Here is a 15,835-nt window from a genome sequence, read left to right as displayed (position 1 = left end):
GTGGGCATGGAGGAAAGGGCACCAGGGACCCATGTTATGACGCCCAGATGCACATCATGAACCCCAGAGGATTCAGCTTCATTTTATTAGTTACATTAAGTAATGGGGCTCAGGGGCCATGGCTCTCCTCACACACATATTGTTGGGGATCTCCATACTCCAAGTGACCAGGTCACACCCACACTGTGCAAGTCTTTGGGCCAGTTAGCTCCTGGAAAAGAGAGGAGACATGTCAAGAACAGATTAGGTACTCCTCCTTCCTCACCCAAATTTGGCAGTCTTCTGAGGGGCACAACACCCCCTTTGGGACCTATAGTTCCTCAGTTCTTCATCCATAGCTGGGCCCATTCTCCCTGGCTTAGTCTTAAGTCAACTGCTCATTTTATCCCCACCCTTCCTCCATCTTCCTCCTCAGCCCCCTTCCCAAGCCCCTCTGTTTGCACCTTCAGCCTCTGATTCACACCTCACTGCCTCAGCCCAGCACCACCTGACTTCTACTTGTGTTGCTACTGCCTCCTCACCAGTCTCTCCAGGGCATGAGCAGCTGCGTCCTGGACACTCACAAACAGCTGTTCTGGGGTCACTCTGTCCAGGAGTCCTGCCTGAGTCAGCGTCCGCAGCAGTGAGGCTGTGTGGAGAGCGGGAAAGGCTTCAGGTCCTAAGTCCACACTGTCCTCTTCCCTCCCACAAATGTCTGGTCATTCCCCAGCCGCCAGGTCCCTCCATCTTCCACACCTCTCACCATTACACTGAGCCAGGAGAAGGTGGATCCCAGCATCTTGGCATCGGCTGGCCAGCTGCAGAGGTGGAGCAGAGGGTTAAATCTTACATCAGACAGTATGCATGTGATTATAAGGGGGCTTTCTCCTCAACCTACCCTTTCGCTCACCTGTACCACTTCTCTGGCCCCGGCAGCATCTGCAAAAGTGACACCACTGCAGTCTAGGACCACCACTCTGACAGGCTCAGCAACTAGGATGGGAGAAGGCAGGAGTACCCAGATGCCTCCACGAATCATGCCCACATCTCCCTCCCTGTCACGTCATCTCACCTGCATTAGGTGGGCCATCTGTCTTTGGAGTCTCCTGTGAGTAGAGGGCAGTCACTACTTCGAGACACAAGCATGAACGTGCATCCCTTGAGCACAATGACCCCCCTCAGAAATCCATCTGCCTCCCACTCCCCTTTCACCAAGTCCCTCACCTTGCCTCCGCCAAGCCCCAAATGCCACTCCAGGATGCGGCGAAACTGTCCACGGGTCCCAAAGTAGAGTGGTGTTGGATAGCTCAGGATGCAGAGCCCTGGGACCTGGAGGAGCTAAGGGGTCAGAAGGTCAGAGAAACATCCGTGTCTAATCTTCCCTTCCTTCTTTAGCTATAGCCCACTCACCTTGTGGCTCTCTCTGAGTGGCCTGTAGAGCTCTGTCCCCTCAGCCAGTCCAAGGGCCAGGCACTGTACCCTACGCAGGAAGCCAGGGTCAGATTCCCAGCCTGGCCTGGCTGGAGAGTCACCCCAAGCACTGTTCTCTCCCCTCCCCTCATCTCAACTCCCTTCATCTCTACTCCCACCTCTGGGTGCGGCAGACCACAGTCATCATGGAGAAGACCACACCTATGGCCAGGCCCAGGTCCACACTCAGGGTTACTACAGCCACCCATGTGACCATCCACACAGCCTGTAGGACATGGATGGAAGTGAAGTGTCCAGAAGAAATGCCAGGCCATCACTGCCAAGGAAAGGGGCAGTGACTGAGAGGGCAAGTGATGGGGAGGAATGGCCCAGGAGAAGGTAGAAAGAATAGCAGAAGAAAGGGACAGAATTGACCCAACAGGAGATATACACCAAATGTAATGACCCCAGACCTTGCACCACCTGGGGAGTTACAAATATTCAGGTCTGAAGGGGTTCAAACCCCACCCCTCACCTTGTTGCAGGAGGAAAGGGATTAGGAGGTATGCATGCTGGGGGTGGGTAGGTCACAGAATTTAGGACCAGGACAATTAGCTTTGCTTCAGGGTAGAGGTTGGGGGTGCTGGGGAAATGAGAGGGAGTAATCTGGGGGTAATGCTGCCATTTCTCACAAAGTCCACGCGGCTGATGCGCCATAGTTGAGGAAGTTCCTGCATCTGGAAGAACATCTGGCGCATGCTGGAAATGTTGATGCAGGCCAGGACAGCCTTGGGGCAGAGGAGGTGAACTGACTACCCTGATATTTTGGAATATAGCCACCCCTCCCATCCGCATCCACACTTTCTCTGCTTCTTACCTTGGGCAGATAGTAGAAGAAGGGCCCCAGCCACAGCAGCACTGACAGGACAACTAGGCAGGAAAAGAGGCCTGCCAGCTAGAGGAAAGAATCAATGGCAGCAAAGAAGACAGGGAACCTCATCCACCCTCGTGGGAGAGCTGGGCTCCCTTCCCACTTGGCCTCATCTCCTTTGGAAGGAAGTCTCCCTCCTCCCAAATCCCCTTCCACACAGATATTCCTCACTCCTCAATAAGCTTCTTGATATTCTGCCACTCGTACCTACCTTTCTCCCCTTCCCCCAATTAAATGCCTCATTCCCAGTCTCCCCTAGATGTAGTTCAACTTCTCTGTTTTTGTAGCCCACCTCCATCTTAAAAGCCACTGCTGGATTACCGTAAAAGCACACCAACCACATGCTTAGGGCACCAACAAAGTACAGGAAATCAAAAATATTAGGGGAGACTTTGATATGTAACATTTCTTTTTAAAAGAAAATGTCCTCATGGGAGGTTACATTGGAATTTTGTCTCTTAAATTTATTTTATTGTTTAGTATTGTTTTCATGTTGAACTACATACGGGGCACCACAAACCTTTTTAGGGCTTACACTCTACAAAGACCTTAATGAAGTTTTGTTCTCTTCTCTCCCTCCTACCTAGATAATCCCATCCCCTCACTCACTTCCCTCACAGGTTCCCAGCCTCCTCTATATAGCTGCCACCTGTTTCTTCACCACAACTACCTGGCTGACCTGGATGCCCCCACCTTCCTCCTCACCCAAGCATGCAGTCTTACCTGTGTGTTTCCACCAGCGTCCACTAGTAGGCTCGTGGTGGCCAATGTGGCCGAGTTGGGAAAGCAAGAGAAGAGGGAGGAGATGAGGTTGGAGACACCATGCGCCAAGAGCTCCTGGGGAGTACAGTGAGATGAAGAGGAGGGAGACAAAGGCATGGGGACGGGGGAGTCACATTAGGGGGTTGTCTCCTCTACGAAGTTGGGGTCCCCAGTCAGAGTCACACCTGATTGGAGTCAACAGTGTAGTTATACTTGTCTGCATAGATGGATGCCAGGGAAACAGACACAGCAAAAGTAACCAGTGCTATGGGCAGTGAATCAGCCAGAATCCTGGGCAGCTCAGCCAAGTTGGGGAGGAGAGGTTGGGGAAATCTGGAGAGAGAGGGATATAAGGTAAAAATGGGTTGGGTATAACCAGGATGATGGATGATAGGGAAGATGCGGGGGGGGGGGGGGGGGAAAGGGTGGAGCAGGACAAGAGGAGGTGTTGGGTGGGAGAGGTGTGAGAAGAAAAAGTTGGTATCCTTTCATTCTCTCTTACCCTCCGGGCAGCAGCCCCACTATCTGGACATTATATCTTGTGTCCAGGGAAGAGGTGAAGCAGAGCACAGAGGCCAGAAGCACCTGGAAAAAGAGCACATTAGGCATGGGAGGAAATGGGTGCCTTGGAAGAAGCTAAAAGAGCTCAACATGAGAGGATCATAATGTAGGGTTGGGTGGTTGCAGGAGCCTAGCAAATGAGGGAGCTGGGAGGTGTTTTGGGTGGGTGCCTGACAACTGATTTAGAGTGAAGGAGAAAAGGGATGGGAAAGAGGAATGGTACACACCTGGGGCTATGGAGAGAGATGGATAGGAGGAGTAAGAGGGGGCTCCTATGAGGAATGTAGATATAAGGAGGCAAAACCTAGCCATTCTAAGCTAAGGGAAGCTTGGCTATGTCTGGGGGTATGTAGGGTATCTGTGGAGACGTGGAACATTTATTTAGTTGGGGGAGAGAGAGAAATGTAGGTGGGCATAGGCAGGGAGATAAACTGTGAGTTACAGTGAAGGACAGGTGAGGAGAGAGAAAGTGGAGGTGCTGTGACGGCCGACACCGGCAGGGAGCATTGTAAGGAGGAAGAACGCAGTCTAAGAAGCCTAGACAGGACTCTGTGAGAGAAGTGGGAATGTGTGGATGGGGGATTCCGGAGAATCAAAGCGTTCTGGGAAGAGGCCTAGAAAACTACACGTGTAAGCAGGACCTCTCGGCTGTGACCTCTCTGCATTCCACTAGGGGGCACAGCGGCCAGTTCCTACAGGAAGGGTCCGCGGTGCAGGGAGCCGGGAGCCGGGAGCCGGGAGCCATCCTCACCATGACGATTTCCCCTGGGATCGGGGTGGGTAGCTTGTCTCGGAATCTCACGTTCAATTCCTTGACCGGCACAAGCAGCGCCAGGCTGAGTGCTGAGATGGTCAGTTCGGCCGGACTGCTCCGGGGCAGTGCGGTCAGCACAGCGGCCAGCGTCTGCGGGCGGAAGCGGTGAGCAGAGGGCCGGGTGCCAGGGGCGACTGTCCCCAGCGCGGATGCACCAGACCCAGGCAAGACCCTCTCTCTCCCGGCTCCCATCAGTGCTTCCACCGCCACGGCGACCCTCACTCAAGCCTCTTGGTTCTAACCTCCTTTGCTCCGCCCCCCTCACACACTATCCCTCCACTTGTCCTTCCTTCCTTTTCGGGTGTCCTCTTCCCGGGACCGCTAGAGGCCTCTTCTCCGCTGTTCTCCCACCCCCACCTTGAAGAGAGCGAAGCAGCCGATCTGGCGCGGGAGGGGCAATCCCAAAAGGCTCGGCAGTTGGGACACGAGCACGTGTAGCGCGGCCCCGCTGGTCAGCGCTTTAATCACCGGCTCGGACAAAAAGGTGGACAGGACGCCGAGCTGCAGAGCGAACATCCCCAGCTGCGCGGGAGAAGAGGCGCAGTCACCACAGGTGAAGGAGCAGACCACGAGGAGCGCTGTGCGCGCGCGGGCTTCGCGCACTTCTCCCGCCGAGACCCTCGCGGGAGACGTGTCCCACCCTCTCTTCTGGCCCAATTCTCCGGGGCCCCCAGGGTGGATCCCCCAGGGTCCTCCCTCACCATCAGCGCCCCGCTGCCGAAGGCCACGGCTGCAGCCGCCCCGACCCGCTGAGCATCCAACTGTTCCATCTCGATTCCGCTCAGGTTCCCCCCGAGGGGTTCGGGCACCAGCCGCTCCACCGCGGAGCCCGTCATGAGACTGAGTACGGCAAACGTTCCTACCGCCGGGTGAACAAACGCAGAGGTCACCAGCTGTGCCGCCTGGGGCGCGGTGACAGCCTAGGCTCTGGGTCCTGGTTGCTGCTGCCATACCCTGCTCCCCTAAAAGGCAGGGCTCAGGTGAAACCCGTGGGCCAAGAGCCGGTGCAGCAGCCGGGAACCTGTGCTGAGGGAAGTTCGGAGGGGGCACCAGCTGGCAAAAACTGCCCCCACACTGCATCACTGCCCCTTTCTGCAAACACCCTATGGACTGCATGTTTCTCTTCTCCTTTCTTCCAAGTGACCGAGGGTCTCTTCTCCCTTCTTCCAAGTCTCAGAGATGTTCATTTTAACCAAATTTCACGGGGAGAAAAAGTACGAGTAAACTCTTCTCTTTGCATCCACTCAAGCGGCCCCAACAAGCATTGCCTAGGTCAGAGGATCATGGCAGGGTGGGGTGGGGTGGAGAGGAGGGTAATGAGAACTAGGAGGATTTCAAGAAGGAAAGCCTGAAACCCCTATCCATTTTCATCCCACAGAGAAGGCGAGGAGTCACTGGGTCACTCACCTGTGGACAAATGTCTCCCAGTACCCAACAAGGTGTAGAGGAGGACAGGAAAGAAAGAAGTGTAGAGTCCGAATACTGGGGGCACTGAGGTCAGGAGGGCAAAAGCCATGCCTGGGGGAGAAGTGGAAGGAAAGATCTCCAGTTGGTGGTGCTGCAGAGAGTGCCCAGCCTCCAGGACGCTGCCCCTTTCCTGCGCTCTTAGAGGCTGGCACGGGGACTCTAAATCTTGCCAAATGAGGGAACTGAGGGGTTAACGGGTCTCGGTAGGAGGTCGCTGGGCGAACGTCACAGATCCTTGTCCACCAGAGTTCTGGGGGGGGGGCAGGCGTTGTTCCTCTCTCCAGTTCCCTGAGCCGGAACGTGTCCAAGACTTCATGCAGTATTGCAGCAGATGAAGCGAACTGGGGGTGGGGATCTGATGGAGCTCCATAGTCCTTACCCAGAACTTGGTCTCGGGTTCCTATGTCCAAACACCCAGACACATTAACCCACCACCTCGCCCCCGGTTCCCAGCCCCCGGGCTCCTGACAGGCCAGTGTTAGGGCGGCTCACCCTGGGGCACGTGCACGATGCCCACGGTCACTCCCGCCACCGCATCCCCAAGCAGCCAGGCCCGCCAGCGGTAGTGGGGCAGCCAGCGTAGCGGGGGCAGCCGCGCCAGCAGCAGGCGCCACGCCCCCGGTGCGGAACAGGCGCGGGACCACCGCCTCCACAAGCTGCACCGGCGGGACCAGAGGGGCTCCGCGAGTAGATCCGGCTCCTGCTCTGCACCCCCGAAGATTTGCTGGAACCGCGCCTCGGTGAGAGGTTCCCTGAGCTTGGCGCCCAGAGGGGACTTCAGGTCCGAGACCTCTCCCGCGCTTGAGCCGGTCTGGGCGCCCAAAAGCCCACTCATTTTGCCCTTGGCCACCTCCAACTCCGCGCAATCTTAAATACCCCTCAACCCTCTAGCCTCGAGTCCCGCCTCCAAGAAGCAGGGTCCAATCCGGCCCTGGGGGGCGCCCTCTCTTAAGAGACCTTCTACCGGCAGGAGGGAGCTGCTTCTTAGGGAGGGTGCGTCTCTATATTAGGCGTTTCCTCGCAAATCCTGGGCCTGATCGCACGGCCTGGAGCCAGCTGCGGGCGGTGGCTGTGGATAGGTGTAGGGCCCAGAGAGACAAGCCAAAGGACAAGAGCAGCACCCTCAACACCCAACCCCTAAGCCTTTTCACTTTGCGCCCCTACAGTCCAGGTTCCTTTCCAATCTGCACTTTGGGCCCAGACTGAAGCTGGCTCCTCTGGGGTTATTGGCCATTCCCAGAGCTTCTGCATTCCTCACCTGAGCAAGGAAGTTCAGCGTGGTTCCCATACCAAACCCCCCGTCCTACACACACAAATCCTCTTGGGACACAGATTGCCCCCAAGAAAGCATTAAGGAAGTCTGTTGGCCTCAGCAGTTTCAACAAGCCACTGAGGTGGGAAGCAACTACGCATATTGGACTGGATGGCAGAGAACCACCACATCTCTACAGGGAGAGGTTGGGCCCAAATCCCCAGTTCAGGGCGTTTGGGGAAATACTGAACTGATAGGAATGTTTTATTTCTTAGAAGCCAAAAAACCTGAAGTACTATTTATTATATTCACGCAATTCACAAAGTAGGCATTCAAAAGCACATTTATGGTTAAATTAAGTACAAAAGAGTCACCCAACCACCCACCTCATGTGCCATGTTCCCTAAAGAAATACAAAGGCTCTGAGCTTCAGAATCCTGTTATTTGCCCCATCCCCTCTTCCGCAAAACCCTCTGGTCCCCAGTCCCTGACCCCAAAGCCCTGGGGGTGGGGTACAGTGAGGGTGGGTCTCCCCTCTTCAATTCCTCCTATTGTTCCCCATAACTCTTATCTGGGCTGTACGTCCTGTCCCCCTCCTTAAAAGTCCCTCCCCCCATTGTCAGCCAGAGGGACCTCAGGCCCACAGGGAGGCTCCTGCTCCTCCTTACCACCCCCCACCCCAGCAGTCTATTGTCTGCTTAGGAAGCCCAAGTACACGTGACCAAGCCCAGGGGAGGAATGGACACTGTGGACACACCAATGCCTGAGGACCCAGGACAGGGCATCTGGACATGGATCCCTGCATGTTTGGCTCTCTCTGTCCCAAGGATTGTCTCAGAAGTTGGGAGGGGTGAAGACCCCTTCGGCCTCTACTTTTGGGTCTATGGCTTGAAGAGGAATCCATTCCTGCTCAGGACGGATATGCCTTAGGACCTCACAGCGAGCAAAAATAAGGAGACTCAGAGCCAGAAGGGGCCACAGCCCCCAGCAACCTCTCCACCTTCTCATTCTCCCTCAGCTGAACATGGAGACTTCAGAAGGAAAGGTACATTGGGTATTTGGGTGTTGGAGGAATGGTGGGAAGTTAGACTATACTGAGTTTTTCTATGAGGTTTAGAACAGAGGCCAGATGGGCGGGAAAGAAGGGCTGGGTAAAGGGGAGGATACAGCAAGGATCTAGGGTTTGCCAGTGGCCCCAAGCCCCAGGTCTGGACTGAGAGATGCTGCAACTACAGATGTGAGACAAAGATAGCAGTGTCTTTTATCTGACACCCTGTGCCCTTCTCCTTTCACCAGACCCCTCCTTAAACTGATTTGAGGAGCCAGCTAAGCTCTTCCGTACAACTTCACCCCATTATTCCTACTGCAGCCTCCCCTTCCCTCTGCCAAGACAGCAGCCCCACTGATATAACAAAACTTTTATTCTCAGAAAACAGAAAAGACAAAATGAAAAACAAAACCAATAACATCTATTTGGCCCTTGCCCCAGCCCTCCCACCACCCACGTATCCTGATGCATGCATAAGGGTGGGAGCTAAAGGAACCTGTGTCCCTGGGGCAGAGACAAGTCCTTCTGAGTCTACGTACCCTCCTCCAAGTTGACCCCACTCCTAGCCTTGCCCACCCTCCAGACACACCTAGAGGGAGGCGTTCGGGGAGGTGCCAGAAGGATTGCCCTGAAGTTCCTTGGGGAAGAGAGTGGCTGAGTCAGCACCACCCCCATGGCCTTCACCAGTTACAGTTCGTCTTCATCCAACTTGGCAAGTCTGGCCTGGCAGGGAGGAGTGTTTGGAATGGGTGGAACTGGAGGAGAGTCACGAGGAGTCTGGGGGATGTCACTGAGGGTCTGAAGAAAGACTCAAGTTGGAAGATCAAAAAAGTTCAGGAATCCACCCTCACGCCTCTCTTCAGTGTAAGCCCCTAGTGAAGTCACCTCCTACCAGACATCTTAGATTACCTGAGACCCTCAGTTAAAGTGGAGGGGGGAGGGTAAGAGACAGGAAGTAGGAGGGGCAGATAGACAAAGGGAAGGCGGTGGAAGGGAGAAATGATATTCCGGAGAGGGGTTTGGGGATCCCAGAACAAGGGAGACCCTCCTTATTCTTCCCCTACAACCAGGGAACACCATTCTTCTTCATACCTGTGTGTCCAGGGGCAGGAGGGCTCTAGCCACCTCCCCTTTGGGTAACAGCAGCAGGGAGGGGAGCGAGCCATTGATGGGTGTGTGTGTGCTGACCTGGGCCCGGTCTCCAGGCCGAATTCTCCCAGGGCTTCCCACCCCAGGCCCTCCTGGCCGCCCCAGGCTGTTGGTCTGGCTCTCACGTCTCTGGTACTCAATGGGTGACTGCAATGCTGAGGCAAAGAAAAGAACAGAAAGAGGGTTAAAGCAGTGACAGGCCCTTTCCTTGAGCGCTCTGTTCAGGTCAGCTTCCCATTTTGCCTTCCAAAGGACTGTCATCCAGGTAAATTGGACTTTAGGGGATTCTGAGTTACCAAATTTTGAACTAGTAGTGGGAAATTGGTGCTAGGGGACAAGGAGAATCCAGGGTCAGAGGGCACGGTTGGGAGATTGGGCGGTGAGGGATTCAGAAGGTCAAAGGGCTGAGGGAGCACGCGGGGGAGGGAGGGTGAGAGCTTCACCATTGAGAAAGTCCCGCTGACTTTCCAGGATCTGGGCCACTTGCTTGATCCAGGCCTGACTGACTGCGGGGTCTGCAGTCTGCAGGACGTAGCGCTGGAGCCCACCCTCTGGCCCTCTGGAGGTCAGAGCAAAGCGGCATGGGTCACCTTGGAGGTTCCCCTCCAGTCCAAGGCAGCTCACCTGGATTGGCAAATAAGAGATAGCAGCCCCCAATTCTTCAGGCCCTCTCTGGTTCCTGTCTCCCTCCAACAAATCCAAGAGCCAGACATCCTCTCAGAGGCCTCACCCCCATCCAGTTAAGCTCCTCCCTTGTCGCCCCCTCCCCACCTTGATGCTGCTCTTGTACACATATCCAGGCAGTGTTCCACCTCGCATTCCTCCTCCCAGGGCCTCACTGAAGATGACAATTTGCTCAAAGAGGAAGACACGCCGCTCTCGACCCCGGGAAGAGAGAAGCCCCCCAGCTTCAGGCTCTGTGACCCAGAATGTGTCCTGGCCCAAGAGCTTCCCCTGAGCAGTCAGTTTGCCCTAGAACCAAAGGACAGTGGATTTCAAGAAAAAAACAAGAAGAGAAGAAGGACCACTCTCTGCACCTCCCTCCTTCCCTTGATGCTCCTAACCAAGCATGGGATCAGCACCAGGAGAGAACAATTCCCCATAAGGACTTCCCGAGGATTCAGAATGGGGCAGAAAAGCACCGGGCCTCCAGTTGCTCGCTCCATCCCCATACCTCAAACCCCCGCAGCCTCCCCAGGGTCATCATGTCATTGCAGCGCTTGGGCACGAAGCACATGACTTCCACCGCTCGCTGGGATGCAGGTAAAGAGAGGAGGGTAGTCATTGTTGGGAAAGAGCCCTCTTCAGAAAATGTTTCCACCCCCAACCCTCTATTCCCCAAAATCCAGACAGTGCTACACCACCCTGGGCAAATCCAGAAGACTAAGAAGATAAGCAGTGTGTGGTATGTCCTGGAAGACCTGGGAGTCCTCACCTCCAGCTCTGCAGTATCCATCCCCGCCCTACTGTAAGACTTGAGAAAATCCTAAGACGCAGAAAGCAAATGCTCATGTAAGTCATGAGGATATCCTAGGAGGCTCTCACATCCCTCCCCCAAGAACACAGGTGCAGACTCCGGGGAAGTCTAGGGGGAGCCTTCAGAACCCTGGGGAGATGAATGAGGAAAGGGCTATCCCAACCAGCTGTGTACCCAGGGAACAGGCCGCCCTGACCTTGAGCAGCAGTTGGTATTTCATGATCCTCTGCACTGGTTTGATGAGGAGGTCACTGAGCTGCAGGCGGTGCCCCAGCTGCTGCCGGAGCTCCTGGGGACAGGGACAAGGGCAGGGTGGTAACGCAGCCTGGAAAACCTGCTCTTGAGGATTCTGTCCCTTTCCCCAAGGCGCCTCAGCCACTGACCTCAAAATAGCTGTCCCCAAATTCTGACACCACATGCTCTGATTTGGGCTTATTCTGACAGTATACCACATACATATGCAGCCGGCGCTCCTAACGGGTACAATTTAAGAAAGAGCTGGGTGGATGAAGAGGGAGAGCACATCTGCAGACAGCCCCACCCAATCCCAAGCCCCTCCCCATCCCACCCTCTCAAGCCTCACGTGTTTGATGAATAGCTGAGCCAGCCAATCAGGATCCTTTAAACACTGCTGTAGCTCCCCCAGGAAATAGCTGGAGGGGTTCACAGAAAATGTTGGTTAAATACTCAGACCCCTGCAACTTAGGGCTGTCTGCCCTTGCGATGCTTCCCATGGAGCCTATCCAAACATTCCTCAGGCAACAATAGGCCCATGGGTGGGACACACAGACAACCAGACATATGCTCCTCCCCTTTGCTCTCAGGACTCCACCACTCACTCTCTATGCCACTCATAGATTTGCTGGATGTTTCCAAACACAATCCTGTCACGGCCTCGAAGACTCTCAGGGACCCCCTGGGCAGCCATGGTGGCCATGTAACCCTGTGGAAAAGTTGGAGTGAGAGCAGGGGTGTGTGGAGCCAGCTTTGGTGGGAACACTCCCACCCCAAGAAGTCCGGGATGTAGCGGGTACTGGGAAGGTGGGACAGAGGAGCATCAATCAAGGCATTTCTTAAAATTAGCCGTGGGCAGAATGAAAGGGCTAGGCCAGGGCTGGGAAGGGAAAAGGGAACTACCTCCACAATCTGCCCCAAGTCGTCCACATACATTTTCTCAGTCTCTACCAGTTCACCGAGGACATACCTGGGAAGAAAAAAGAAGTGCACATCCTTGATTTAGCCACTTCCTCTCTCCTGGACAAGAAGCCCTTTCATTACCACAGTCAATCTCAGAGGAAATTCCAAGTCTCAAATCTAAAACGTGAGGGACAGTCCCCTGGAAGTTGTGCAGTGGGGGTATGGGGGTGGAAGGGAGAGTGTATGGACACTTACATACTCCTTTCCAGAGCCTTGTTTTTCTGTTCCTCCTCACTCTTGGGGGCTTGGGACAAAGTCTCCTCCTCAGGTGGCTGGAAAGAAGGAACATCCTAGAGTAAGCAAATGGATGCTTCCTGGGTCAGGGGAGCTACTCCAGACCCATTTCTTCATACCTTCATCTGATCTCCAGCGCCTTCCAACAGTGTGGTCAGCAGGGTCAATTCTGGCAGCTCCTCTCCTGTGCCTAGAGCTGGTTCCAGCATCCAGTTCTGGGAGCCAGAGGTCAATTGTCAGAGGTCAGGAACAGTAGCTGTGTCTTCCCAAAGACCAACAGACCCCAACCTGCTCTCTCTCCCAGTGTTCTTCATGGAGGTCCTACATGCTTCTGTGGTACTCCCTGCTCACCTCATATGGTCCAGCCTGGCCACCATCTGCCTCAGTTTCCACTGTGAGACAATGTTTGGAGTGATCCAACCATCTTCTCAGTCCACTGACTGGCCCTGGGGGGCCCGGGGAACAGGTGCCAGAGCTGAGGCCAGAGTTGGGGTCAGAGGGGGCAGCTGGACCCGAGGCAGCCGAAGCCGAGATACTCCCCTCACTGCCAGCAATGGAATAGGATTCTAACAGGGTGGGGAGGAAGAAAGGGGGTGATAGATATTGCTCCAGCTCCAGACTCTGGGTCCCTAGGAAACTCCCAATCTCCTCTCTATGATGCTCCGCCCCTCTCCCCCAGAGCTCACTCTCTTGCCATCTTCATTTGAGTTGGCCAGGATAGAAAATGTCACCAGGGAACCCTTGGGAAGAAGGACAGTAAACACCTGGCTCCCCAGGCCTGGAACCCCAGCAACATGTGGAGGTTCCCCCATATCTTGAGTTCAGCACAGATATGGGGGTGGGGGCAGCCATCTGGGCAGACACTGGAAGCTGGGGGTGGCCATCTGCTCTCCTACAACCCTCCCCCTTCCAATGGGTACAGACCATTCTCTGAGAAGGGGGGTGAAGAATTAAGAGCTCATCTGCCACCCCAGACCCTTCTCCCACCACTTGCAGTAATCTTCATAAAAAAAAGAAAAGACTTCCACAGTCCATCTCCCCAACACGCACAAACCCAATAGAGGGGGCAAGGGAGGAGAGGTCACCAGGATTATCTTTGGCCTGGGTTGGGACAGAGGAGCTGCAATTTTTGAGAAATCCTGGGGTAGGTCAATCTCATTCCTCATTCATCCATCCCCCTGTCCTTCTTCAAAGCCGAAGTAGATTCTCAGCAAAAGGATTTGAGGGAGGATGCGGTTCTAGGCTTAAGGGAATTGTGGATGGGATTTTCTCATACCCAGTTGACTACAGGAAAGAGAGAAGTCCCCTGCCCCTTCCCCAGTTTCCTTAACTTGTACTGATAGAAATTTGGAGGCAGAAGGGATCTTAGAGATCATCTATTAAGCCACTTTCCTGGAAACAGGTACAGTCTCCAGATTCTAAATCCCTAGGGCCAGGGCAAACAGAAGTCCTGGGCCCTCATCCCGCCCCCCTTCAACACTGAGCCCTGGAGACCTCGCACTCACCACGTCCCCCCCGGGCGATGCAGCAGCCGCATTTTGCCAGCACTTTTCGGATCACATGGGGACAGGCACAGCGACCCCCCTTGTGCCCCCCCCGCATGGCGCCCGGGCCCCCCCGTGCCCTCCACCCGGGCCGGCCATGCAGGGGGAATCACGGGGGGCGGGGCGGGGACGGCGCAGAGCGCACACCCCCCCTCCCTCCTACCCCGCTCCAGGCTGGGGGAGGTGGGGAGGGAGGGAACGGGGAAGGGGCGTCCAGGGGTAGGCGGAAGTCTGGTCTGGAGGAGGGTTGGGGGCTCTGCAGAGAGGGCGGCGCGGGGCTTGGCAGCCGAGCTGGGCGGGGAGGGTTTCCGGAACCCTGTCGGTGCGGGGCCCAAGGTCCAGATGTCCAGCGGGCAGGGGAGGGATGGTGGGGGAGGCTGGGCCGGGATGCGGCTGCCGCTCCAGCTCCGTCTCCGGCCTCTGGGGTTGGGGGCGGTTCTAGGCCAGGCAGGGGAGAAGGCCGGGGCAGACTCTCCGAGTCACAGGCGCTGCGCGGGTCGCGGCGTAGCGGCGAGCCGAATAACAGGCCCCGCCGCGGTACAGTCGCGGGGAGGGGCCTCTGCGGCCCAGCTCCGCCCTCTCCCCCCTTCTGCCAGCGCCGGGTTCCCTCCCCAATACCCCCTCCCCCAGGCACCACCACGTTCCCACTCCAAGTCCTGTGCGCCTCGGCCCCTCCTCCGCAGCCTGGGTTCCCCCTCCCTCCCGCATCTCGGCTCTGACTGCGGAGCGCTGGGGTGGGGGTTAAACGGGGCGGCGGGGGATCTGCCTGGGTCGCCTCTCGGACTCTGCGGTGGAGAAGGGCCCGGTGGATGCGGCCTTGGCCTGTGCGAAGATGTGCTGGGGTTAGGGCTGTCCCTAGCCGCGCAGCGGTGGACAAGGACCACCAGTAGGGATGCGTGAATGGGGAGCTCTTTGTGGGGAACACAGCTCAGGTGCCGCCCTCTCGCCGGACCCTTCTTTCCTCCAGGCCCCGGGACTCCAGCCGAAGCTAATCACCAATTAAGGCGAAGTCCTGGAGCCTGGGCTGGCGAGGGGCCAGGGGTGGGGCGCGGGGACACTCCGCCTGCAGGGGCTCGGGACTGGCTGGGTGGGGGACACACAAGGGACTAGAAGGCGAGAAGAAGCTGGAGATCTCAGCGATTAAATGGGTCTCATGCAAATTAGATGAGAACCTTTATGCTAATAAGAGAATTTTTTTGAATTCACCACTTTGCGCAGGAGATGACAAACTGTGCCCCACCCCATCGCCAGCTTCTTACCGGGCAGCGGAGCCCAAGCGGGGACCTCAAGCTTGCGCTCCCCTCTCTGATCACCCTCCATACAGGCTGACTCTGGCTCGGTCCCCTCCGGTCCTAGGGGGCTTCTCTTCGAGGGAGGGATAGAAAGATTGTAAGGGAACCCTTCCCCCCAAGCCCAGCCTTGACCTCCCCCTTCCCCCAGCTGTCAAAATCCACATTATTATACAGGGGTCGCCAAGACTGGAGTGAAAAGTTCACCCAGAACGTGGCTATGGCCCTTAATGGAACTCTTAAATTCCTGCGAGTGCCCCGCAGAATTTCTTTTTGCGGGTAAACATAGTTGTGGGGTGCGGCCCTCCTGAAGACCCCTGAAAAACCCCGAACCCCACCAAAGTCGCCCTTTCTTACCCCCTCTTGCCCAGGTAGGGCGCATGCGCGCAGCATGCCCCCCATGACCCCCAGTATCCGGTCAGTGCGGCCAGGGGCAGGGCGGTCCGGGGGCTTCATGCTGGACCCCTATCCAGCTCCAAGTTTCAGGGCCGAGGGGGCACGGAAGCTGGGGGGCTCTGAAGCCTGCGTGCGTCCGGGAAGTTGCTGCTGCCGAATCCGCCCCCTGCCCGGCTCCGCCCCCACTCCCACCCCAGCCAAACTTTTCAAAAAGGGTAGGGTTGTTCCTTCTTACAACCATAGTTCAACAACAAACCCCTCTTAATCCCGATTCCAAAGTTGAAGCGTGACCCGGGGCTTCGCAGTGTTATTGTGGAGCCCACTA

The 15,835-nt window shown here is 56.1% G+C and overlaps 2 protein-coding genes and 1 long non-coding RNA gene across 11 annotated transcripts; 1 reads left to right on the top strand and 2 right to left on the bottom strand.

Moving 5' to 3' along the window:
* Nucleotides 1–11: 11 nt before the first annotated feature.
* Nucleotides 12–6,832, bottom strand: LOC308502760 (solute carrier family 26 member 10-like). 5 transcript variants are annotated; one of them, XM_081060979.1, is made up of 18 exons: nt 6,417–6,778; nt 5,865–5,975; nt 5,159–5,316; nt 4,815–4,979; nt 4,395–4,547; nt 3,585–3,667; nt 3,268–3,415; nt 3,044–3,157; nt 2,267–2,344; nt 2,082–2,177; nt 1,569–1,675; nt 1,390–1,459; nt 1,204–1,317; nt 1,052–1,085; nt 890–972; nt 736–797; nt 522–628; nt 12–211 (listed from the first exon to the last, which is right to left on the bottom strand). In XM_081060979.1, exons 1-18 carry the CDS (start codon nt 6,757–6,759, stop codon nt 129–131), a joined length of 2,109 nt encoding a protein of 702 aa, XP_080917105.1. In that variant the 5' UTR covers nt 6,760–6,778; the 3' UTR covers nt 12–128. The 5 variants fall into 5 exon arrangements, with proteins under 5 accessions (XP_080917105.1, XP_080917106.1, XP_080917108.1 ...); XM_081060980.1 differs by having other exon boundaries at nt 38–211; nt 743–797; nt 6,417–6,832; XM_081060982.1 differs by having other exon boundaries at nt 38–211; nt 743–797; nt 890–918.
* Nucleotides 6,833–7,925: 1,093 nt separating this feature from the next.
* On the top strand, nt 7,926–13,287 carry LOC308502252. The gene is made up of 3 exons (XR_013994014.1): nt 7,926–8,221; nt 10,205–10,636; nt 10,723–13,287. It is a non-coding gene; the product is annotated as an uncharacterized lncRNA (long non-coding RNA).
* On the bottom strand, nt 8,580–15,688 carry ARHGEF25 (Rho guanine nucleotide exchange factor 25). Of its 5 annotated transcripts, none has more exons than XM_081059740.1 (16): nt 15,472–15,682; nt 15,085–15,190; nt 12,633–12,847; nt 12,401–12,496; nt 12,243–12,319; nt 11,988–12,054; nt 11,690–11,793; nt 11,434–11,503; nt 11,234–11,323; nt 11,047–11,139; nt 10,809–10,859; nt 10,548–10,625; nt 10,145–10,345; nt 9,817–9,997; nt 9,317–9,528; nt 8,580–9,022 (listed from the first exon to the last, which is right to left on the bottom strand). In XM_081059740.1, the coding sequence occupies exons 1-16, from the start codon at nt 15,568–15,570 to the stop codon at nt 8,912–8,914; spliced, it is 1,851 nt and encodes a 616-aa protein (XP_080915866.1). In that variant the 5' UTR covers nt 15,571–15,682; the 3' UTR covers nt 8,580–8,911. The 5 variants fall into 5 exon arrangements, with proteins under 5 accessions (XP_080915866.1, XP_080915868.1, XP_080915867.1 ...); XM_081059742.1 differs by having other exon boundaries at nt 9,413–9,528; nt 15,472–15,671; XM_081059741.1 differs by lacking the exon at nt 11,234–11,323 and having other exon boundaries at nt 15,472–15,688.
* Between the last annotated feature and the right edge of the window lie 147 nt (nt 15,689–15,835).

The sequence above is a fragment of the Rhinolophus hipposideros genome, assembly GCF_964194185.1.
Source record: "Rhinolophus hipposideros genome assembly, chromosome: 9".
In the NCBI taxonomy this organism is placed as follows: domain Eukaryota; kingdom Metazoa; phylum Chordata; class Mammalia; order Chiroptera; family Rhinolophidae; genus Rhinolophus; species Rhinolophus hipposideros.
Note: the sequence above shows the minus strand (reverse complement) of the source record. Positions and strands in the feature narration are given on the sequence as shown.